The 25,594-nt window shown below is 47.7% G+C and overlaps 1 protein-coding gene and 1 pseudogene across 1 annotated transcript in view; both read left to right on the top strand.

The window, feature by feature from the left end:
- LMAN1 (lectin, mannose binding 1) overlaps positions 1 to 25,594 on the top strand; it is a 249,386-nt gene that overhangs the window by 81,703 nt on the left and 142,089 nt on the right. The window contains exon 8 of the mRNA XM_085630506.1: positions 6,178 to 6,310. Within this exon, the coding sequence (XP_085486632.1) occupies positions 6,178 to 6,310 (133 nt within the window). The remainder of the gene's footprint in view (positions 1 to 6,177; positions 6,311 to 25,594) is intronic.
- Positions 22,625 to 23,707, top strand: LOC146864017 (elongation factor 1-alpha, somatic form pseudogene; annotated as a pseudogene).

The raw sequence follows: 25,594 nt of genomic DNA, 5'->3' as shown, positions 1-25,594 counted from the left end.
CTGATAACACTAAGAAATACAAGCAGTGGGTGATCATCAATGGCCATAGGGTGGAGGCTCTAAGAGACACAGGAGCCAGTATCACTGCTGTCAGGTCCCGGTTGGTGTCCAAAGAGCAGGTTGTCCCCCATGCATTCTGCCCAGTAGTGTCAGCAGACAACTCTGAGAGCCAGTGTGAGGTGGCTCAGGTTCCCTTCGAGTGGGGGTGGGAGGGTCTCAGGAACTCTTCAAGTAGCTGTGAGGCCAGCCATGCCGGTAGACTGTCTATTGGGCAATGATTTAGAGGACTCCCCGTGGGCTACAGTGGAGAAGAGATCTCACTTGGAAATGTTGGGTCTGCCTGAGTGGGCGTGTGTGACCACTCGGTCCATGGCAGCCCAGAAGGATGTTCAGAAGGACCTGGAGCCTGAAAGTATGGTCCAGGCCCTTGCCTTAAAGAGAAGGGGTAGGAGTTGCGGGAAGCCGGCCCCCGTGGTTCCCACGGTCCAGGAGGAAGCAGACCTCGAGGGGGATGCCCTGGAGCCTACAGGGGAACAGGTAGCTGAACTGGGGGACCTGCCTGAGCTGACCCATTGGCTGCAGGAAGGAGGGCCCACCAGGGAGGAATTTTTTGAGCAACAAAAAATGTGCCCTTCTCTTGAGGGTCTGCGGCAACAGGCTGCAGCCCAGGCAGCAGGTGATCAGTCCGGGTCACATCTGATTTATTGGGAGAACGACCTCCTTTACAGCGAGCCTAAGGCTGCTGAGCCTGGTTCAGCCCGTGTGCTGGTGGTTCCCCAGAGCTTCAGAGCCTTCCTACTGGGGTTGGCTCATGACATACCGTTCGCAGGACATCTGGGGCAAAGCAAGAACTTTGAGAGGCTTGCTACCCACTTTTATTGGCCCCAGATGCGCAGGAGCTCAGATGCTCACTGCAGGCCATGTGAGACTTGCCAGGCAAGTGGGAAGAGTGGGGGGATAATCAAGGCCCCACTCCAGCCCTTTCCAGTTGTCAGTACCTCATTCGAGCGAGTGGGCATTGACATTGTGGGGCCTCTGGACCTCAAGACAGCCTTAGGCAACAGGTTCATCCGGGTCTTGGTGGACCATGCCACCCGGTACCCGGAAGCCATCCCGCTCAGGACAGTGACGGCCCCCGTGGTGGGACGTGCACTGATGGGGATTTTCTCCCGTGTGGGGTTCCCCAGAGAGGTGGTGTCTGACAGGGGAACCAACTTCATCTCCCAGTATATGAAGTCTTTGTGGGAGGAGTGTGGGGTAACTTACAAGTTTACCACTCCTTACCACCCCCAAGGTAATGGGCTGGTTGATAGATTCAACCGGACCCTGAAGGGCATGATTATGGGCCTAGAAGAGCCCATGAGGCGTAAGTGGGACGTCCTCTTGCCCTGCCTGCTGTTTGCCTACCGTGAGGTGCCACAGAAGTCCTTAGGGTTCAGTCACTTCGAACTGCTCTATGGCCACCCATTAAGGGGACCTCTGAGTCTAGTCAAGGAAGGCTGGGAGCAATCTCCCAGGAAACCTCCCCAGGATGTATTTAGCTACATGCTGGCCTTCTGGAACCAGACTCGGCGTTTCAGAAAGCTTGCTGAGGCAAATCTGGAAGCCAGCCAGGAAGAGATGAAACGCTGGCACGATCAGAATGCCACTCTGATCGAGTTTCAGCCTGGTCAAAAGGTTTGGGTCCTGGCCCCAGTGGAGCCCCGGGCGCTGCAAGATAAGCAGACCGGCCCATTTGAGGTGGTGGAGCGCAAAAGTCCTGTTGCCTACTTGGTGGACTTTCAGACTCCCAGGAACCCCTTGCGGGTCCTGCATGTGAATCGCCTGAAGCCCCACTTTGAGAGGTCTGAAGTGGGCATGCTCCTGGCCACAGACGCTGGGATGGAGGAGGAGAGTGAACCTCTTCCTGACCTCCTGTGCGCAAAGGAGCAAGATGGGTCAGTGGAGAGTGTGGTCCTCTCCACCACACTGACGCCTGAGCAGCAGAATGATTGTCGCCAGCTGTTGGGGCAATTTTCTGGTTTGTTTTCCCTGGTGCCTAGTGTCACTGATTGGTGTGTCCATGACATGGACACTGGGGACAGTCCTCCTGTGAAGCACAAGGCTTACCGAGTGACTGACCGGGTTAGGGCGTACATTAAGGAGGAGGTCTCCAAAATGTTTGCTTTAGGGGTGATTGAGTCCTCTAGCTCTTGGTCCAGCCCAGTGGTCTTGGTACCAAAAGCTGCAGCGCCTTGTACCACCCCAGAACTTCAGTTCTGCGTGGATTACCGAGGTCTCAATTCAGTCACCAAGACTGACGCGCACCCCATCCCCAGAGCTGATGAGCTCATAGATCGGTTAGGGGCTGCCCGGTACCTCAGCACGTTTGATTTAATGTCTGGGTATTGACAGATCGCCTTGACTGAGGTGGCTAAGGAGAGGTCAGCGTTCTCCACACCAGATGGGCACTACCGGTGATGCCCTTCGGGATGAAGAACACCCCTGCCACCTTTCAGAGGTTGGTCAACAGGGTGTTGGCTGGGCTGGAAGATTTCAGTGCCGCCTACCTGGATGACATTGCAGTGTTTAGTTCCTCATGGGAGGACCACTTGCGCCACCTCTGGGAAGCGTTGATGGCGCTGCGGAAAGCAGGCCTCACAATCCATTCCAGTAAGTGCCAGATTGGGCAGGGTTCTGTGGTGTACTTAGGACACCAGGTTGGGAGCGGCCAGGTGGCGCCCCTACAGCCCAACCTTGAAACCATCCTGGCTTGGGAACCTCCCCAAGACCCAGACACAGGTGAGAGCCTTTTTAGGACTCACAAGCTATTACCGGAGGTTTGTCGAGGGATATGGCAACATTGTTGCGCCCTTGACTGAGCTGACTTCCAAGAAGCAGCCAAAGATTGTCCACTGGACTGACACCTGTCAAAAGGCTTTTGACGCCCTGACGACTGCCATGTGCACCGCACCCGTACTCCAGGCGCCCAACTTTTCAAGAGAGTTTACTGTCCAGACAGACGCTTCAGAGCATGGTGTGGGGGCTGTTCTGTCACAGATCAATGAGGAGAGGGCCTAGACCAACCTGTAGCCTTCATTAGTAGGAGGTTACTTCCATGGGAACAGAGGTGGAGTGCAATTGAGCGTGAGGCATTTGCTGTGGTCTGGGCGCTGAAGAAGCTGAGACCATACTTGTTTGGGACTCACTTCCGGGTTCAGACAGACCACAGGCCCCACAGATGGTTAATTCAGATGAGGGGTGTAAATCCCAAGTTGTTGAGGTGGTCCATTTCCCTACAGGGTATGGACTTTACGGTGGAACATCGCCCTGGTACAGAACACACCAATGCTGATGGTCTGTCCATATTTTTCCACCTTAGTGATGAGAACTCCCAAGGGGGTGGGTAATTCTCCTCACATTTCAGCTGGAGGGGACACGTGTTTAGACCTGGCACCATTGGCGTGGGTCTCCCTTCCATTTTTCACTGTTGTCTCCTCTGTTTTTGCTGGTATTAGACATTCTGGGCGCTGTGCCACTGCCATCCAGAGCCACAGCGCGAATGCTCCCTATGGTAAATTGACTATATGAATTAGTTTTCCCATAATTGGCCTGTTAGTCCCTAGTAGAGTGCACTGTGCGTGCCCAGGGTAGGTAGAGCAAATGCTGCTGGTGGGCCTGCAGCGCTGATTGCGACACCCACAGATGCAGCTTGAAAAGTGTGTCTCAGACCTGCCATTGCAGGGTCTGCGTGCAGTCCAGAACTGCCATGTTGACTGTGAAGTGAACCCACTTCCCAGTCCCTAAACCTTCCCTTGGCATCATGTGAGTCACCCCTTTGGCAGAGTACATTGTATGTGAAAGGTAGGACATGTCTTGGTATGTGTAGCATGTCCTAATAGTGAATTACAGCCATTTCCGTTTTTCACTGTTGCAAGGCTACCTGTTCTCCATAGGCCAGAATGGGCAGTTTGATTATTACACCTTATAATCCTAACTGACTCAGGGAACATGGTAGAAATTCGAGTTTAGTATGCCTGAACTCAGAATGATAAAATACATCTTTTAGTGAAGTTGGTTTTAACATTCTGTGTTTGAAAATACCACTTTTAGAAAGTAGGTATTTTCTTGCCTAAGCCTTCCAGTGTGCTCTGCTGTTACGTGTATTGGCTGTCTGGTTTTGGAGGCACAGGGCATGCTGAGTCAGACCTGGATTGATTAGAGAGATCTACATTTGGAGTAGGGGAGGGGTGACCCTTTGATCTGAGCAGGGCTGTGCCTGGCAAGGTGAATGCTGGCTCCACCTCCTGCTGTGCGTCAGACCCCCTCTTTCTGAAACAAAGTGCTCCAGGACTGAGCAGAACCGGTTGTAGCTGGGGTCAGTGACTTGTGACTGTTTAGAACAAAGACTTTTGGGGTATAAATATCTGTGCTGAAACCCCTACAATGGGTATTACTTCTGGATGTCCAGACAAACCTCTGTCCGTGTAACCAAGGAGCTGGACTGCCCCCTGTGCCAGTGTGCTGTTTCTGGGGTTGGCCTGCAGTAGTTACCAGTGGACTTGGAAGAAGAGGGGAAAGGACTTGGAGAGAACTTTCACAAATCTTGCTGAAGCAATCAGCCAAGGGCTTGAATTGAGCTTGCCTTCTGTCGAAGTCTCAGGCACATTAGACTTCACCATCAGCCTTCTGAATCCTCCCAGCGAGGACTTCTATTTGCAGGTGAGGCGCCTGTTGAGGATTCCTGGGCCTCTAGTTCCACTGCAGAGAACGCGGGCTGAAATCACCGCTACTGCACGTTTGCGAGCCGCTGCAGCCGAAAGCGCCACTTTGGGAATTGCGCTGCTGCCGACGAGTGCTCGCAACCTGAAATCATCGCACCGCACGTTTGCGGGCCGCTGCAGCTGAGAGTGCAATCTAGAATCATCGCGTTGCTGCGTGCTCGCAGCATCAAGATCATCGCATTGCATCAAGAGTGTCGCATCCCAGCGATCGGCGCATCACGACATCGCAGCGGGACGCACCGTGACCACCATTGCCATCGCATCGTACCAAGACTGCCGCTCCCGAGTGGAGCGCCCTTTCTTCGCATCGCAACCTGCTCGCATTGTCTCCTCCCTCGCGGCAAGGATTAATCGTATCAACGGCCTCTCGTGCAGAAGTTCAATGCCTCGCCTTCCCTCGTATCAGCAGATCGGCGCATCACCGCCTCCCTCACGGCAAGGAATCGACGCATCACTGGCCTCGCGTGGAAAGAATCGACACTACAGCTTCATTGCGACATTATGCTTATTTGCTCTACCAATCCAGGTACTTTGTGAGTAAAAGGGTCGCAGAGACCACTGCTTTGAACTGAACTCATTTTTGCACATCTTGAACTATTTTTGCAGCAGTCTAAGAGTATTTCCATTTTACAGTACTGTGGCTTTTTGTTGTTTTGGGTCTTGTGATAAGTCTATATAAAGATACTTATTTTGTCTGCTCGTGCTATGTTACCACAGGGTTGAGCAGGAGTTATCAAAGGGTGTAGCCCCCTTTCTCTGATTTAGGAAGAAGGGTCCCTACTTTGACAGTGGCCAGCCATTACCAACTAGAGACCCCCATTTCTAACACATGGGAGTCAACACAAACATTAATTTGTCATTCATAAATCTATTAACTCTTGAGGATTGTCTGTATGACCGTGAATCTACTCAAGAATGAGTGGCAGAAATATCCTTTAGAATATGTAATGTTTTTTCCCCTCGACCTGGGAAATATTTCAAGAAACATCTTCCCCTACACCCTCTTGAAAAAGAGGTGTTGAGTTACCTTTCCCACATTGGCAATATACTTGCTCCTACATTTTTCGTAGTAATTGAACATGTGTCTTAATGTGTGTTCAACCCAATTTTCATAACCACCTCCCCTTCACCTCCTAAACATAATAATGCAAAATGTATGCAAAGGTAGTAGATTTTGTTTAGTAGCAAGTGGAAATTGTATAAATCTGATTCTGTGAATAGGAATTTTCAGTTTCTTACTGTAGATTTCAATAATGAAGGCAAACGTAAGTGTGAAAATAATAAGGCTCAGAGAAATTTGTTGTGACATTGATTTATCCGTCAAAAACAGGCACTGAGCCTAGATTTGTGAAATAGCTAAACATAAAACTGACCATGGTAGTGATTTTTTTTGTTGTTTATTATTATTTTGAAGCCTTCACCAGATGCAGAAATGCCGAAGGAGGAAAAAGACAAGTACCAAGAGGAGTTTGAGCATTTTCAACAGGAACTTGATAAAAAGAAAGAAGACTACCAAAAAGAGCATCCCGGAATGCAAGAGCAACCAGGCAAATGGAATTTATGGTTTTTGTTTTGCGTTTCCATGGCTGGAGGCATCATAATATAATGCATTCTGTTATATAATGCTGTAATTGACAGTGGAACCATTGTTCGCTTTCACTAATAGCGTAGTGTTGTGCACTACATATGTATATATGTAATCATTAGAAGACCTGTCATTCAATTGCATACTAAATCAGGTGATTTGGGCATTTTTGGACCAATGCCCAAGTTTTTACCCTGCAAGGTATATGGAAAAGGTTGACCAAAGAGTTGTTGCAATTAGTTTAGTCCAGCACCTCTACACAATCTGCTTCTATCCTTGTCTAGAAAACGGAGTAAGTTCTGATGTTCTTGCTGGGTGAAGCTATGCAGAGGAAGGGTAGTGGTGTGGGTGGAGCCCTTTTCCGGTAGACCTGCCAATAGTCTTTGACAGCATTGACCACAGAGTCTTACTATCCCACCTGCTTTGGCAATGGAGTCTTGAGGCTGCTTTATTTTAACTCTAACTCTGTGGTAGAGTACTCCTAGTCCCTCCTTTCATGTCTCCTCCTCTCATGCTTCCTCCTCATAAACTCACCTAGGGTGGTAATAAAGTGCCAGCACTGTCACCAACATTCTTTGCCCGAGAACCATGGTTTCTGCTACCCAGTCAAAGTGCTTGGAGTTCAGTAAATATTTTGACAAAACAAACAATTTTTTGACTTTGGAAGTAAACCTAATTTTAATCCAGTGCAACTCTCCCACTTCCGTAAACTATTAATCTTTGGGTCCTTCAGAGCTTCCTTGAACTAAATGTAAATTAATTTATGTTGTAATTTCCGAAACCCCTGTCAATCTTTGCTTGAAGACTTCTCGCATTCACAGTTTAACAGTTTTGTGTTATCGCATGACTAGCATTGTTGGTTAAGAATCTCTCTGGAGGGTTATTTCCTATGTACACTTGACATTTCTATGTTATTGTTGCTGCAATTAAGGCATGCCAATTATAACTTACCTATCTCAGTATTTGTAAGGGAACTCACACATAGACTGGTTGAACAGTTTTAAAAACCCAATTCCATAGTGGTCTATAAACCGTTTTCAAACCATACATAATGAATCTCCAAAGCATCTATTGCCCCGAAATGTCTGAAAGGTTATAAAGTGGCCTTGGTGCAAGGAGAATACCATTTACTTCTAAGTGGATTGCTCATCGATCCCTTTATGTAATTGGACTACTTGTTGTTCCTGACTCTGGCAATTTAAGCTGTAGCCTCATTAACTATCATATTGCTTATGGCTGGAACGCCTGTATGCCTTAATCCTACTTTTTCCTCTTAAGTAACATGCTTATGATGGAAAGAGTAAATTTCACAACTTTACCTATGTGCTCACACTTACTATCAGTCAAGGGAAATGAAGAGTTTATTTTTACCCATATAGGTTTGCTTAAGTACATTAAAATGTGGACATGTTGCATAATCTGCTGGTTCCGTTTATTTGGTTTAGTATAGTGCAGTAAACAACATAAATGATATTAAGATGCCATTCTCATTAGTTCTTAATACACATGCAGGAAATATCAGTTGTTACCACCCATGCATTTATCACACATGCCTTTACTACCAATGTAATACAATGTGTAGACCTTTACAGCACATGGTATTACAACGTTGTTCTTTACCATGCATTTTTATTTTGTGTGTGTATGTTTGTGTGTGTGTGGTTGTGTGTGTGTGTGTGTGTGTGTGTGAAGGGTGTGTGTGTGAAGGGTGGGTGTGTATCTAGGGTGTGTGTAGATTTGTGTGTGTTTGTGTGTAGGTAGGTGTGTGTGTGTATATATATGTGTGTGTGCGCATTCATTCATTCGTTCGTTCCCTCCAATACCTTCGATTTGGGCGACAGAGACATCTCAAAACACAGTAGTTCGGTACGTGAAAATAATTTTTCTTTTATGAAATGTGTGTGTGTGTATCAAGAAAAAAACAAAGGTTAAAGCTGAGTTATAGTTAGGAAACCTTTTATTTTTTTTCTATACAAAACCAACTTAAACTACAGAAACATTAGAAAATTGCACAGATTTATATATTTTTTTTTTTAAAGATTTATTTATTGACACAGTACATTGCACAGATTTATATATTTTTTTTTAAAGATTTATTTATTGACACAGTACAATACCAAATAACAGCCAGTATAATAGCCATGGTAAGCAATATGTCAAAACAGAATATAGCATCATGCACTGTGTAAGTTTTATAATAGAAATAAAGTGGTAAACAGTTGGGAAATAGCCAGAGATATCAGCGTGTATACCATTTGTTTCAACCGGATTCATTGACTAGCCGCCTATATTCTAGGTTTACTCCCCTTGTGAACTGACCTCAACTGTCCGTGATATCCTAGAGCCATTGTGAACGGTGGGGGGTGCATCCCTTCCCCACGCCATAGCTACTCAACATTTACCCAAGAGCAGGGCCAATCCAACGAATTTCCTACTACACTACTTTGGCATAACCCAGTAATGCTGTCTGGGACATAGGCTGCACTGTCAAGCCAACACTGTCATTTAAGGTTTGCAATAGTCTCCTCCAGTATTCAGCTTTCACGTTGCAGTCCTTTGCCAAATCTAATAAATCTGCCTCAGGAGGACTATTGCATCTTTCACCAGCACCACTGTCTTTCCCTCTATATTTATGCAGTCTGGCCGGAGTGTAGTTGACATGATGGACAAAGTTGTAATGTAGCAGTCTGTTTTCCGTTCATGGAGCAAGACCCCCTGACCTTTTGGCCAGGATACTGCTCTCTGGCGCGCAGCTCCACCGTGAGTGCCCTGCCTCCTGCTTCCTCCGCTGATCCCGGTTCGAGGCCACTCCTCACTTTTGGCCTGCTCCTCTTCGGCCTTCTGTGCACTCTCGGTCTCTGACGTTTTTTTCCTACTCTTCTTATCTTCTCTTTGTTTTCCTTCTTTGTTTATTTACTCCTTTTTCCTTTATTTAGATTTTTTCTTTTCTTTTCTTTCCACTTTCTCTTTTTTGCCCCCTTTCCCGCCGCTGCAGCCCCGCTGCCCCTCACCCTCCCGCGTGTTCCCGCCTCTCAGCTGACCTGCCCACTCCCTACTTAAAGGCAGCCGCGCCGCTGGCACACCAAAGGCAAGCCCATACGCGACCCGACCACGACTAGCACCAGGAACCCTGGTCCTCTGCCCGACAGCACTATACCTCTCTGTGCTTTCAACGTTGGCAAGAACAACCACTGCAAACTCACCTCTCGACACCCACGGACCCTTCACCTGCCGAAACTGCTGCCACTTCTTTGCTCAGACCGAGCCCCCCCCTCCTCCACCATCCAGTAACACCACCACCGCACCCACCAAACCCTGCGATGCATCCTCCTCAACGTCCACTCACTCCACAGACACGGTATTGACATCTGGGACCTCCACGACAGCACCACCCCTGACGTCGCCTTCCTCACCGAAACCTGGACAAACAACGCCTCGGGACCTGACATTGCGATTGCCATCCCCGAAGGCTACAAGATCACACAAAAGGACCATCCCAACTGCCCCGTAGGAGGCATTGCCCACAAGTCCAACCTCCGCCTGAACACCACACCGACGGACCTACAGACCTCATGGAACACCTCCACTTCAAAATACAGACCAACCTGTCCACCACCCTCCGAGGCACCTTCATATGCAAACCCACCTTTCCAGGAGTCCATCACCGACATTATCACCCCGCAAGCCATCACCTCAACCGACTATCCCCTGCTGGGAGACCTCAACTTCCACCATGACAACCTCCAAGATCCCAACTCCGCCTCCCTCCTGGACAACCTCCACAGCATCGGACTCAAACAGATAGTGCCAGAACCAACACACTCAGCAGGACACACCCTCTTCCCCATCTTCACAGCAGGAGACTCCATCGCCTTCCGCCACACCTCCGAACTCCCATGAAATGGACTATCGTTTCGCCAACTTCACCTTCAAAACCAACATCACCCGCAAACGTCCTCACAAGCTCCAGCGGAGAAACTGGAACAAGATACCCGACGATCAGTTCACCGCCTCCCTCTGCAGCTCTGCACCCACCGCTACAGACGACCATTGCTGCCTATACCCTACACAAATGGATCACCGACTGCGCCAACACCATCGCCCCTCAAGAAAACCTCCAATTCCCATGCCAAGAAAGACTGCTGGTTCTCCATGAACTCCGAGAATCTAGACGAACCTGCAGACGCCTCAAAAAGCTATGTAGGAACTCCAAAACAGCAGATTTAAACAGCTTCAATCAGCCACCACAGCTCACCACAAACACATCCGGATACTCAAGGAAGAAAGCACTCCTGGACAGAATCTCCACCCACGCACACAACAGCAAGGAACTTTTTGGCATCATTAAAGAGTTTTCCCAACCTAACAGCGAGACTACCGACATCCCACCCTCTCAGGACCTCTGCGACACTCACTTCCTTTTTCCATCTCAAAATCAAGACCATCTATGGCAATTTTGAGGACGACCACCCCCAAAAGAGAACCCACACGCGCCACCTCCTACAACACTCAGCCGAAACTTGCCAGCTGGACCACCCTCAGCATTGAAGACACCCTGAAGACTATGAAGTCAACCCACTCTGGGACCCCCTCAGAACCCTTGCCCCCACCACATCTACAGAGCAGCAGACATCATCTCCCCATGCTTCAACGAAGCATCAACAGCTTCTTCGAGATCGCCTACTCCCCCGATGACTGGAACCCCCTCCTGAAAAAATCCTCGGCGGATCCCACCAACCTCAATAACTACAGACCGTTCTCCCTACTCCTGTACCTGGCAAAAGTCATGGAAAAAGCCGTCAACAGCCAACTCGCCTCCTTCATAGAAAAAAAACAACTTCCTCGACTCCTCCCAATCAGGCTTCAGGAAGAACCACAGCACCGAAACGGCCCTTCTCGCCGCGTCCGACTATTTCAGCTCACCTCTCGACAGAGGAAAGAGTGGCCCTCATCTTCCTGGACCTCTCTGCGGCCTTTGACGCGGTCTCTCATCGTACCCTAGCCTGCAGACTCCACGATACAGGAATCCCAAACATGGCCTACGACTGGAATCGCTCATTCATCTCAGACAGAACGCAACGGGTCAGACTCCCCTCTTTCCTCTAGGGACCCACACTGACCAACTGCAGAGTCCCCCAAGGATCCTCGATCAGCCCGACCCTGTTCAACGTTAGGGTGGTGAACTTCAAATATGGGGAACCGGGTTCGAGTCTCGGCAACGACGCTCAACATCCTGTGATTCTGGGCAGATCGCTTAATCTGCCCGTGCCTAACAAAAATGAATGTGTCCTCATGTAACACAACTGGTGCTCATGTAAAGCGCTCTGATTTCGGGTCAAGTTTGCGCTATATAAAACTCATCCTCTTCCTATCCAACAAACCTAACATCAAAGACAACTTCTAAGAAGGAATGCAAGCAGTCGCCAGGTGGATGAAGAACAGCTGCCTACAACTTAACACAGAAAAAAACGAAGTACACATCATGGGCCCACACCCAGACTCCTGGAGCGACACCAGGTGGTCCCCTGCCCTCGGGAACCCACCCTCCCCCACGGACTACACACGCAACCTCAGAATCTTCGTTGACTCCAAACTCAAAATGGACTGCCAGATCAATGCTGTCATCTCCTCCTGCTGCCACTCCCTCCACCTCCTCCGAAAGACCTTCAACTGGATTCCACTTGAACACAGGAAAACAGTCACCCACGCCCTTAACATCAGCAGACTAGACTACGGCAACGCACTCTACGCCGGGATCAACAAGAACCTCATCCGCAAACTCCAGAACTCCGCCGCCAGACTGGTCTTCAACCTACCACGCCACTGCGATATTAGCCAACACCTACGGACACTACACTGGCTCCCTGTCGAGAAGAGCATCACTTTCAAGCTCCTCACCCACGCCCACAAAGCCCTCCACAACACCAGACCAACCTACATGAACCACTGCCTCTTGTTCCATGCATCCCAAAGATCCCTCCTCTCGGCCCAGCTATCTCTTGCGATGGAAACCTGCATCAAGAAGATCAGAACAGGAGGACGCTCCTTCTCCTTCCTCGCGGCCAAGGCATGGAACACCCTCCCTTTCCATCTCTGACAGACACCCTCACTCGCCAAGTTCCTGAAGGGACTCAAGACCTGGCTCTTTGCCTATGCACCGTAACATCCTGTAGACACATGCACCCCCCCTACCAGCGCCTTGAGACCCTTTTCGGTGAGTAGTGTGCTTTACAAACACCTGATTGATTGATTGATTGATGGAAACCTCTTTTGTGCTCCAACAATAGTATTCCAATTGCGTGTCTGCCCGTTGCATACCTAGAGCTGTCAATCTGTTGGCCCATGAGTGATGCCCCACTATGGGCATGTCTCTCAGGGTTGTAGTATACATTGTGGTGATTGTTTTTGTAGTCAATGTGCCAGTTGCAGCAAGGCTCAACAACCTCCAATCTACCTGTTCCCAAATAGAAGTATGCAATGCCTTTCATACAGCCGCACGTAACCTGGCATAGAGAAATATCACTAGTGGTGTAGAACGACCTCTTGATAGATATTTCTCAAGGGTGAGGAATAGCCTGCCAACATATAAATCTCCCACTGTCCGGATCTGTCTATCCTGCAGGTGCTGTAATATGAATGGTTCACTAGTAATTGGCAGTTTGGGGTTATGGGTTTACTGTGATGAGCAGGGAGAGTACAATGTCAATGCCAGTAAGTCTAGCCAGTTGTGCCGATGCTCATGGTGTGTAATGCCCTTACTCACTATCAGGCCCTGGTCTCTTCTTAAGTTTTATGATAGCAGTGTTAAGCTTGTGGGGGTTTGCTAATCTCAGTTCTAAGTTTCGGTGTGGTACTTGTTGTTAGTTATGGAAGCAAACTGTGAGCTATATTTCTAAATGTGGTACGGCCAATCCCCATTGATCATATGGTCTCTGCAGTAGTTTCCAGCTGACTCATGGCTGCTTACCTGCCCATGTGAGTTTGATTAGTGAGTTGAAAAAACTCTGGTTCAGCAGTATCGGGATTTTTTGGAAAAGGTAGAGGTGCTGGTGTAGTATCACCATTTTCCTAATTGCAATGTGGCCTGCCATTGTCATGGGCACTTTAATCCATTTGTCAGCATTGATTTCATTTTCATCCAGTGAAGGGACATAGTTCTCCCTTAGGATCACTGTCTGATTTTATAGACCAGAATCCTAAAGTAACAAATGGGGTCTTCCTGCCACTGTAATGGGTACATCAGAGATGACTGGGTTGTTATTTCTTTGAGGAGCATCGTAAGTGACATAGACCAGTTTATGGCAAGGCCCTGATCAGCAACTGAATTTGGTGATATCTGAAAGGATAGGGTCCAGGTTAGTGTTGGGGTCTCGCACCAGCAGCAGAATGTCATCAGCATATAGCAATGTCAATACCCTTTGTGTCCTAAACTGGATGCCTTTTTTGCTGTGTATTTCATAGAGTCTACTAACTAAAAGTTCCAATGTCAAGGCAAAAATTATCAGGGACTGGGGTGCAACCTTTCCTCATCTTGCATTGTATAGTGATTGGGTCACAGAGACAGCCATTTAGTCATATGCACGCCACCGGGTTAGTTACTTTTCAACACTGCCTGTAAGTATTGCCATTCTAAGGAATCAAACTCCTTGGTGGTTTCAAGAAACACTGCCGCCGCCCTCAACCCCGGGTCTAATGATTAAGGACTGGGAAAAGTATGCAGATATTGTCAGCAGTAGATCACCGCGGTATGAACCCTGATTGTTCCGGAAAGGCGAGGCCATGTAATTTTGGTACTGGTTGGGCTGGTAAGATTTTCGCCAACATTTTATCATCCGTGTTTATTGAGGATAGCGGTCTATTTGAGCCCCATTTCTGTGCAGGCCTTCTGGGCTTAAGGAGTATGATAACCACCACCTACCGCACCATAGGCGGGAGTTCACCCTTCCGAAGTGCTTCATTATACATGTCAAGGAGATATGGGGCCAGGAGTTCACCATGCTCTTTAAGGAACACCCACAGCAATCCATCCATACCCGGCACCTTGCCATTTGTAAGGTCCTTACTAGTGCAGATAATATCCTGCTTGGTAATCTGGGAGCACAACAATTCCTGCTCAGTAACCTGTAACCTAAATATCCTGTGAGCCCCTCTTCATCTTCCCAGTTTGCAGTGATGTTTAACTTATGAAAGTATGGCGTAAATTCCTCAAGAATATCTAATGTACCGGTTTTCTTCTCGCCTCTGTTAGTTATTAGGGCTATGCGATCTGCAGCACATTTGGGTTAAGTAGTCAATACAAGTACTCTTTATACTGTCATCCAGTGACCATACAAGAGACAAAAGAAATCATACATAGTACAGTACATTATGTACAATGATGCTATTAATGCAGAGGACCTAAAAAGGCATAATTTAAAACAATAGTTTATAAAAACATAGCAGCCCTTAATCAAATAGCATGTTGCACAAAAATTGCAGTAGAGTAACAAATCCTCACTGTTGGCAGTGACTGTAAAAATTCTGTAGCAGGCCTGCATTGTCTAAAATTGACCTGTTTTAAAAATGGTAAAATAAGTAGTTATCTTAACGATGAAAAGTAGAATCAAAAAAATAAAATAAAATTGCAGCGGGCTTTGCGAAGAGCATTCATCTCAAGGGCAAGGTTACCCATGCGGCCAACCTACCGCATAAGTAACCTGTATGAGGAATGCAACATGAAAATGTATAAGGTTCAGCCTTAGCCTGGTTAACAAGAACCTATGGTGTGTATTGTTGACCCAGGTTAATAAGGTTTAATGCCAAGACATGCAAATTTGAGCATGGGCAGGAATGATGGATTTACTTTATTTTTTCCCGTTCTTCCATACATTTAGTTAAGAACAGTTTACTGTGTGTTTTTGAGAATCCAATGGAAAAAGAACCTGGGTTCTCAAACAGGTCACCTAGGTCCAGACCAATGCAGGCTTTATATCTGTATGAAATCCAGGGTATATTTATGCCCTTTTCCAATATAAGACATTTGGCTATATTAACTCGGTTCAAGGAGGTTTCTTCCTTAGCCCATATTTTGAACCATAGCAAAAGTGGTTGTAGCTTCACATCATCATTTACCTAGTCCAGCTTCACTGTGGCAGATGTTAATACTTGTGGAGTTGGGTAAAGCTAGCAATCTTTTCTGCCCCATACATCAGCCCCATATGTAGCACCTGGAGAACATTTTGCCTTATAGACTTTTGATAGCTCTTTATTCGGCTTGGTTCTTAATCTAGGCTCAAAGACTATAACCGCCTCAGTGCTTCTTGCAAGATGGGCAGCCTGTCGGCTTTCAAGGTACCCCCAGGTAAGCCTGTCATCAAAATGTATTCCTGCATATGGATACTAGGGAAACGTGCTTATTTCTGTATTATTTATTCTAAAAACCTTGTTTTTTGTGGGGTGGGGGGTCCAAAGATCATTGTGTGTTTTGACTTGATTGACCACTGGGTCCAGACTGCTTATAAAAGCACAGAACTGGTCTAGTAGTCACTGTTAGCCAATCGCAGTTCTGGCCATTAAAACCGTGTCATCAGCATATATCAGGGCAGGTATGCTACAGTTACCTACCTGTAACACAATCAACAGAGTCCATCAGATGTTTCTCCAGCCCATTAAAATAAAGTGAGAAGAGAAAGAGGGCCAAAACACAGCCCTGTTGTACACCGCTTTCAAGCCTGAACGCTTCAGCTGTTTCTTCAGCAAGCCCATATCTCACACTGGTGGTTACAACTAAATGGAGCTCCCTCATAAAGTTCACAATACTGGGCTCTACCCCTAGGTCTGTCGTGATTGTCCAAAGTTTTGACCGGTTGACACAATCAAAGGCCATACAGGCTAGATAAACCTTACCTTCTTTGGCCACTGTATACTTATTGATTAAAAGATATAGATTCAGTCACTGCTACTCTGCCCCAGGGCCGGTATGAAAACTGAATGGAAGGTCAGAGAGCACGTTTATCTTCAGTTACCCATACTAGCAGCCTTTCGAGCAAGACCCTACCCATAATTTTAACAGTAGAATTTAATAATGAGATGGGACGTAAACATTGTGGGTTACCTTTGGAGCCTTTTTTGAAAATGTAGACTGTAGTTACATGAGACCAGGCCTTCGGAGGGCCCAAAGTGGGAGAGGCCTTGAACACATTACTCATGAGAGGGCAGAAATGGTTATGTTCACTAGGATCTCATCCGGTCCGGGGCCTTTACCTACGGGACATCTATTGCTAGCCTCTATCACATCGACCAGTTCGATCTCGAGATCACTAATAGGCTGGAAGGGAGCCTACTACTGTTTTTAACTGACTCCTGGGCTGGACAGGTCTCTCCTGACATACCCAACATACCTGACCTGAATACAATGGGGTAAACTGACTAACTCAATCCTCCGGGGCAATTACTGCATCAAGCTCAGTTTGGTGTGATTTCAGATAATTTAGGTTCACTGTATACTGAAAGAGTTTGCTATCCTTGAGCTCTCTAGCCATTATTAAACTCTGATAAGCTTCCTTGCTCAGTGCTTTTTTCTGGGTTGCTAATGTCTTTTTATATAACTTCCTACAGCTTAGGTAGTCTAGCCAATGTATTCCTGTCCTCCCTGTACTTCCACACAGCAGTGTAGTTCCCCAAGTATTTCAATGCTCCATCAGCCTCATTTTAGACCTGTCGTAGTGTCAGCTGGATCTGTTAAAGCATTTCAGGATTAGGATCCTCTCCGTACTGGCTCTAAAGTTGTTTCAATGTATCTTCTAGTCGAGTAAGAGGGCCTCCAATTGACTTCAGAATGCCATCCACCTTCAATATGCACTCGTATTATGGCTTTAAAGGCCCCCCCATGCAGTTGCGTGGTTGCAGGTGCCACAGCTGTCACGTCGTCCGCCTCTGGCATATCTAGTGTTAATATCAGTGAAATGGTCTGAAAGTGTACAGGGCATATGCGTGATGTCATGTGTCCTCTCCAGGGCATCCTTGATCCCAAGCCAAACTGTGGAACTCTAAGCAAAACGTGTATTCCCGCTTGGTACCAGAACATGTTCTTGAGATGCCAACTGATTTTTGAGTCTGCACTATATCTAGTAGTGCAAACTGAGCACCACCGTGTTGTTAAAGTCCAATGTTTGAGCTATTCAGAGTGCCATGTTGTGTCAGGTTAAAGTATCCTCCCTATAGTATGAAGCTCGGTCAAAGGCAGAGGCAACATGCCACCCTTGTGCGATAAAAGTTGGGGTCATCATGATTGGGACCATATGTGTTTGATAGTGAGATGAGTTTGCTGTAGTATCCCCTGAACTTTCAGGTACTGTCCCTCCTGGATCAGACAACAAATGAAGGGGTTGGAATCTGTGATTATGCCTAATAAACATGGCAACCCCCCATGAGTAGGTTGAATATGTAGCCAGAAATGTATGTGAGCTCTATTGTTTAGCCACATTTTGACTTCTGAGGTGCAAAAGTTGGGTTTCCTGTAATAGGAGGCTGTCAATCAAATGTCTTGAGGCATAAGCTAGTACCTGGTGTGTTTTTCTAGAATTGTTTAGACCTCAACATTCCACTTCATGTATTTCACTAGGAGGGGGTCTTCAGTCAGTATCTATGGTGGTAGTGATGTGCATTAGGCTGAGTTCTATGTAGGGCTGTAGTGTACACATAGCAGTCACTTATAGAAATGTGTAGTTGTTTTCCCATGTTATCTCCCCAACCGATTCCTGTCTGGTCCACTACCTTTCCCTCCTCATCCCATCTCTCCAACACAACCATCCCCATTCCTCTCAGAAACATTTCCATATTCAGGGGCTTGCATCTGGGGATGGCTAGTAGAAAACCATATGAACTATAACAAGCAATATATGGAAATTTATATGGAAAAAGCAAGTCGTAAAAAGCCCTTGTTTGTAGTTATAGGGTCATAGCAAGAAAAAGCACTGTTTCCAGTGTGACATGCCACCCCCCTGTGGTATATATATAGCTCCCACTCCATAAGCCCAGGCTGTGACAAGCACTTAGGCAGGTTCTGAAATGCAATCCAGTCTGCCCTTGTGCCACACCCTCCCTGCCACCATACAACTGAATAATAGCATGCCATGATCCACAATAAGTGTGTCATGCTATATCACAGAGGCCTTGTTTCGAGTCCGGTCCACTGGGGTGCTGATTCTTATGTATCTGTTTCTCTTGCGTTGTCGGGAATTTAATGGCTGTTTGGTGATGCGCAAAAGACATGAGGTTTGCCATTGTAAACGTGCGTGGTCCAACATTGCATATTTAATATTCAGTTCCTGCAGCTTCTTCCTCACAGGGACAACTTTCCGAGAAGCATCTTGAACCCCATGGGTTTTTTCCGGGTAGAAAGATAGTTTGTTACCTTTCATGTGGGATCTCAGTTTGTTCTCTGGCTAAGGCAAGTATGGTGTCTTGGTCGGTGTAGTTAAGTAATACAGCCAAGATTGGGTGTGGTGACGCTCCCGGGACCGGTCGCGGACCCAAGGTGCTGTGGGCTCTTTCCACCCCAAATTGGGTGGATAATTTTTCACAGCCAAAGTAAATGTTCTATATACTCCTTTCAGTTTCCTCATTGCTGCCGTCTCTGGGAGAACCAGAATGCAGGTGTTGCACCTCAGACCTCTTTTTCAGATCCTCTTTTTTACCTTTTAACCGCTTCCAGTTCAATCGCCAATCGCTTACACTATGTAGGATGTCTTCGGTGTCAGAAATCCAGTGCTCAGCTGCTGCTGTCATTGCTCGTGTCCCTCCAGCTTTTCCTTCATGGAGTCTAAGCACAGCTTAAGCACATCGATCTTCCCATTGATTTTGGCCAAACTCCCTTGCATAGTAGTGTACTCTCCTCCGCCGCTCTACCACCCATCAGTGCTAGCTTCTGGAGGGGAATCCGTTGCCATGGTAGGGTCTGGGTTTGTGTATTTCTACTGGGAGGTGGTTGCCTTTTTAGATTTGAATGGTAGTCAGCCTTATCTAATATCTGCTTTGTGAGTAGACATTTGCTGTTATATTTCAGGGTCTAAACCAGCAAAAGATGCGTGATGTGGCGCCGTACTCTGGTCACATAGCTTGTGGTAGCAATTCGCAGGCCCTTGAGGGCTGGCCCAGGTCACAAAGGGTATGCATTCAATTTACAATTCATAGTCGAGGAGCAACGCCATGTTAAACACACCATCCACCTGCCATGGAGAAGCTAACTGCCCCCTCACCCAAATTGTCTCGCTCAGAGGGTGCCTGGCGGTGTCTGAAGGGCGTAGGTTGACAATTAGTCGGCCATGTCGGAAAGCAAGGCAGGTTAGGCATCCCAGGGGATCACCAAGATGTATTGTCAGGGTGGCAGGGCTGCGTGGTACAGCTATAATGTAAATCACTGCTCACTGGAGTCTTTTGTTTTGTGTCTCAACTGTTTGTGCCATGTAGTTTCCCAGCGGTATTCTTTAGAAGGAGGTATAGAGGCCTCAACTGTTGCATGCAGCCAGTTGACAATCAGTCACTCCCCTCCCCATATCGAGCGGGGAGGTTTGAAGCCCTGCCCTATCTCAAATTATGGGAAGAGGTGGAGGAGTGTCGCCACTGGCCATCTCCGCAGCCCACCTGCTGTGTCGCTACTTTCCATAATTTATTCTCTGAATGTTTACTAAGTCCCGAAACGCATTGGGCTTGAAGATTTGTTTATGATTTTGGGCACACACGTTTGTTTATGCAATTTGACATTTACATTTGTGTATGTTTATGAATCAATCAGAACATTTGTAAAGTGCACTACTCACCCATGAGGGTCTCAAGGCACTGGGGATGGGTGCTGTTACTGCTAGAATAGCCAGGTCTTGAGTAACCTCCTGAAGGTTAGTAGGCCCTGGGCTGCCGTAGGAGGATGGGGAGGGTGTTCCAGGTTTTGGCGGCGAGGTGGGAGAACGATCTGCCGCTGGTGGTTGCTCTTTGGATACGGGGGACGGTGGCGAGGTCGGCGGAGCGGAGCTGGCGGTTCGGGGTGTAGAAGGTGAGTCGACTGTTGAGGTATGCCGGTCCGGTGTTGTGGAGTGCCTTGTGTGCGTGGGTGAGGAGCTTGAGGGTGACCCTCTTGTTGACTGGAAGCCAGTGCAGGTCTCTCAGGTGGGGTGTGATGTGGCTGTGGTGAGGGATGTGGAGGATCAAGCGTGTGGAAGAGTTCTGTATGCGTTGTAGTCGTTTCAGGAGTTTGGCCGGGGCTCCTGTGTACAGGGCGTTTCCATAGTCCAGCCTGCTGCTGACGAGGGCCTGGGTGACCTTTCTTCTTGTTTCGGTGGTGATCCACCTGTAGATCTTGCAGAGCATGTGGAGGGTGTTGAAGCAGGAGGACAAGACTGCGTTGACTTGCTTGGTCATGGAGAGTGTTGAGTTGAGGATGAACCCCAGGTTGCGTGCGTGGTCGGTGGGGGTCGGCGCTGCTCCCAGTGCGGTCGGCCAAGGGGGTGGAGCCGAGGATGAGGACCTCCGTCTTGTCCGAGTTCAGCTTCAGGCGGCTGTTCTTCATCCACTCGGCTTTCAAGCCTTCGTGGAGGTTGGTTTTAGCGGTGAGGGGGTCCTTGGTGAGGGAGAGGATCAGCTGGGTGTCGTCAGCGTAAGAGATGATGTTGAGGTTGTGCAGTCGGGCGACGTGAGCGAGCGGTGCCATGTAGACGTTGAACAACGTCGGGCTGAGAGATAATCCTTTGGGTACGCCGCAGATGATCTCGGTGGCTTCGGATCGGAAAGGGGGAGACGGACGCTCTGGGTTCTGCCGGAGAAGAAGGAAGTGGTCCATTCCAGAGCCTTGTCTCTGATCCCTGCGTTGTGGAGGCGTGTGTGCAGGATGTGATGGCAGACAGTGTCGAAGGCGGCTGATTGATCCAGGAGGATGAGGGCCGCGGTTTCGCTGTTGTCCAGCAGGGCCCTGATGTCAACGGTGGCGGCGAAGAGGGCAGTTTCGGTACTGTGGTTGCTGCGGAACCCGGACTGGGATGGGTCTAGGATGCTGTTCTCTTCGAGGTGACGGGTCAGTTGTCTGTTGATGGTCTTTTAGATGACTGTCTCCAGGAACGGGAGCAGGGAGATGTGGTGGATGTTCTTGAAGTCCTTCGGATCAGCCTTGGGTTTTTTGACTAGGGCGTTGATCTCGGCGTGCTTCCAGCTCTCCGGGAAGGTCGCGGTCTCGAAGGAGATGTTGATGGCCTTGCGGAGATGGGGTGCGATGGTGGCGCTGGCTTTGTTGAAGATGTGGTGTGGGAATGGGTCTGACGGAGAGCCGTAGTGGATGGTGTTCATGATTTTGATGATGTCGTTGTCATTTATGCTGGTCCACGTGAGCAGGGGTTCAATGTGGGTGGTGGTCATGAGGTCAGAGGTCTCGGGGGCTGTCGGGGCGGTCAGGTTGTTGAAGCTGGCGTGGATGTCTGCAATCTTGCGATGGAAGAAGGTGGCAAGGGAGTCGCACAGGTCTTGCGATGGTGGGATGTCGGTGTTGGAGCTGGGGTTGGATAGTTCCTTCATGATGTTGAAGAGCTCTTTGTTGTTGTGCGCGTTGTTGTCTAGGCGTTCCCTGAAGGAGGCCCTTTTGGCGGATCTGATGAGGTGATGGTGTCTGCGTATTGCGTTCTTGTGGGCTGCGTAGCTGTCTGGTGTCTGTTCGCGGTGCCATTTCTTCTCTAGTTTTCGGCAGGATTGCTTGGAGGCCTGGAGTTCCACGGTGAACCAGCTGGCTTTCTTGTTGGTGCGTCTTTTGGAGGGTTTCTTGATCGGGGCAAGAGTGTTGGTGCAGTCGTCGATCCTCTGTCTGAGGTTGCGGGCTGCGGTGTCGGTGGGGTAGACGGGTGGGCTTCGGGCAAGGGTGTTGTGTAGCTGGTCTTCAGTGACTTTGCTCCAGCTGCGGCGGGGGATCTGTTGAGTGCGGTGGTGCGTGGTGGGTTTCCGGAAGGTGAAGTGGATGCAGTGATGGTCGGTCCAGTGGAGTTCGTGGTGTGGCTGAAGGTGACGTGGGAGTTTGCAGAGAAGATGGGGTCAAGCGTGTGGCCGGTGTAGTGGGTGGGTGTTGCGACGAGCTGTCTGAGTCCAAGGTTGGCGAGGTTGTCAATCAGGGTGGTGGAGTTGGTGTCGTCGTCGTTCTCGAGGTGGAAGTTCAGGTCCCCGAGGAGAATGTAGTCTGTGGAGGCAAGGGCGTGCGTACTGACTAAGTCGGCGATGGATGAATGCAAATGAATTACAAGAATTATGTAAAAAATTCAGAGAATAAATGATAGAAAGTAGCATGAACCCCGAACCCCACTACAGCCAGAAGCGTTTCGAAGAAATCACCAAGGAAGTCAGCACCTACATCAAGAAAATCAGTTACAACCCAGCCACAGTGGCATTTGTGCTAATCTCCGGCTGGCATGGGGACAACATGCTCGAGCCCAGCACCAACATGGCCTGGTTTAAGGGCTGGAAGGTTGACTGTAAGGAGGGGTCCTAGACTCAATCATCCCGCCTACCCGTCCCACCGACAAGCCACTGCAGGACGTCTACAAGATAGGAGGAATTGGCACAGTCCCAGTGGGCTGTGTGGAAACCGGTATCATTAAGGCTGGCATGGTGGTGACCTTTGCCCCCAGTAACGTAACCACTGAAGTTAAGTCTGTCGAGATGCACCACAAGGTGCTGGTGGAGGCTCTCCCAGGTGATAATGTTGGCTTCAATGTGAAGAACGTGTCTGTGAAAGATATCCGAAGTGACAGCAAAAATGATCCCCCGATGGAGACTGGGAGCTTCACAGCCCAGGTCATTATTCTGACTCACATTGGATTGCCACACTGCTCACATTGCCTGCAAATTTGCTGAGCCGAAGGAAAAAATCGACAGACTATCTGGCAAGAAGCTTGAAGATAGCCCCAAAATACTCAAGTCTGGAGATGCAGCCATTGTGGACATGATTCCAGGCAAACCCATGTGTGTGGAGAGCTTCTCCAAATACCCTCCTCTTGGTCGTTTTGCTGCCCGCATCATGAGGCAGATGGTAGCTGTCGGAGTTATCAAGGCTGTTGAGAAGAAGGCTGCCAGTGCTGGCAAAGTCACCAAGTCCGCAATCAAGGCCTCTGGCAAGAAGTAGCGCCAGCCACACCCAGCTGCCCTAATGGCACTGGGTACCCAGAATCCTCTGGTCTCGGATCGCCACCTGCACTCTATGATCAGGGACTGGTTACTGTGCATTAGGGTCCATCACAAGAGCCTCCGCAGGAAAGGGAGGCTGGACTTGGCGCTTGTTCTGATGTTCTAATATTTTGTGACTTACATTCTGGTTATTCCCTGTCTATGATTTCTGAATAAAATATTGGCACAAAAAAAAGGAAAGTAGCATGATGACATTGATAATATTGTTGATTTTGTGATATATTATATTGTACAGTGCACACTGAATTAAAGTTCAACCACTTGATTAGAAATCAACATTGACCCTATACCATACACTTTACAGCTAGCATAGTTCACATTAATAATCAACCACAGATGTATATAGGAAACCCTAATTGAGTACGATGTTCAGTATACAACTGTTCACAGAAAGTCAAGATTCTAGAAATAGTAAATCTCAGTTCCAAAACAAGTGACCTACTACGGGCCCGTTTATCCATATGAAACACCTGAAGCTCACCAAACCTACATTGAGCAATGAAGTTGATATCAGTAGAGAACTGGGTACTGTAAACAGTGCTTACTACATGTAGAGAGTTTACTATATACCACACTGTTTGCAAACACTGAAACGTTCATGAGAAATACAGAAAAACAGAATATGAAAAAGTATCTACTAAGAAAAGTGTAAAAAAGAAATTATGTGCAAAAGGAATAACCAAGATCAGAAGGTGCTAAACGTCCTACTACATTCACCCTTCATTCTGTCTTGAAAACTTTAACAAATGCTCATCTTCTGAAGCACATGTACATAGGTTAGTACCTGGTGCACATAGTGTTCGATGTTCTGTAGCAATTGTCATGCTGACACTTTTATGTCTAATAACGCAAGGCTGATTACAAAAGTTAGGATCTACTGCGTAGAATCCTACTCCTGTTGAAAACGCTTTTTGTAGAACCAAAAAACACAAGTCAACTTTCACCTGCAAACAGAGTTACTCTTGAATACAAAGATGTATAAGTTGTTCAATACCTTTACACACCTATTGTGCATCAGGAGCAGATGTGTTTAGTAAACACTTACACTCATTAGCTGGACCAAGGCTGTACAAACGTAGGTAGTAATATGGTACTTACTCCCCATTATGTAAACTATGAAACAAACTAGCACCATCATTGGAAGATGGCATCAGTGATTTCATTTGAGATGTCACCAGTGATGTCATAAATAATGTCATAGAACATGTCATGAGTGAGGTCATATCTGAGGTCATAAGCAGTGCATGGCGGGGCGCAACTTATAGTTAGTGCTGCTAACTATATCTGGTGAATTTCTGTGTTTTTTCTTTTTTAGTTCAGAATGTTAATGTCATTGGCAAATTCACCTAACAATAACGTTACTTTAACCTTTGCGTTTTTTCCGTGAAAATATATATATTACCCACTGTCAGTCGCCACTGGGAAGTTATAGTTAGGTCAGCGTTTCCATAGGAAATGCGGTTTTTAGTGTTACTAATAACTTTGGCTCCATTTGCCGAATCTCTACAAAACTTTCCAAAAAGGCGCTACTTTTGACTAGTTTGTCCATGGAAACTAGTGATCCACCAAGCGGGGGCGAGAAAAAAGGGGGTTCCCAAAACGCAAAATCCTTATGCATTTTCTATAGACTTTCAGGGCTACGGGAAAAACTGCTAAACGGAATGACACCAAATTTGACAGGAAGCGGACCTTAGTTGGCAGATTGTGCTTTTTGTGATATGGTGTAAAGCCGTTCAGTAGTTTTAGAGAAATGAAGGTTTAAAAACCATTGTATATCTGGACGGTTGGGTCTGCGAGAGTCTCGCAGGAACGCTAATTTAAAATTGAAGCTTTCTCATTGGCCCAGGGAACTTTTTTCCCTTAGGCCATCCAGCTCCCATGGGAGAGCAGGCACATTGAGAAAAATGTTACTGGCAGCCAGTACAGGACTCTGGGATTAGTCCCCTGTCCTGAAGTTAAAAAATTTGTAAATTACATTAGGAGGCAGGGTAAGGATACCCTGCCCCCCCCCCCCCCCCCCATGCCATATGGGGACTCCTGAGATGACCCCCCAAGG

Source organism: Triturus cristatus, chromosome 2_1 (genome assembly GCF_964204655.1).
Source record: "Triturus cristatus chromosome 2_1, aTriCri1.1, whole genome shotgun sequence".
NCBI lineage: Eukaryota > Metazoa > Chordata > Amphibia > Caudata > Salamandridae > Triturus > Triturus cristatus.
The sequence above is the reverse complement of the archived record's forward strand: the minus strand, read 5'-3'. Positions and strand labels throughout refer to the sequence as shown.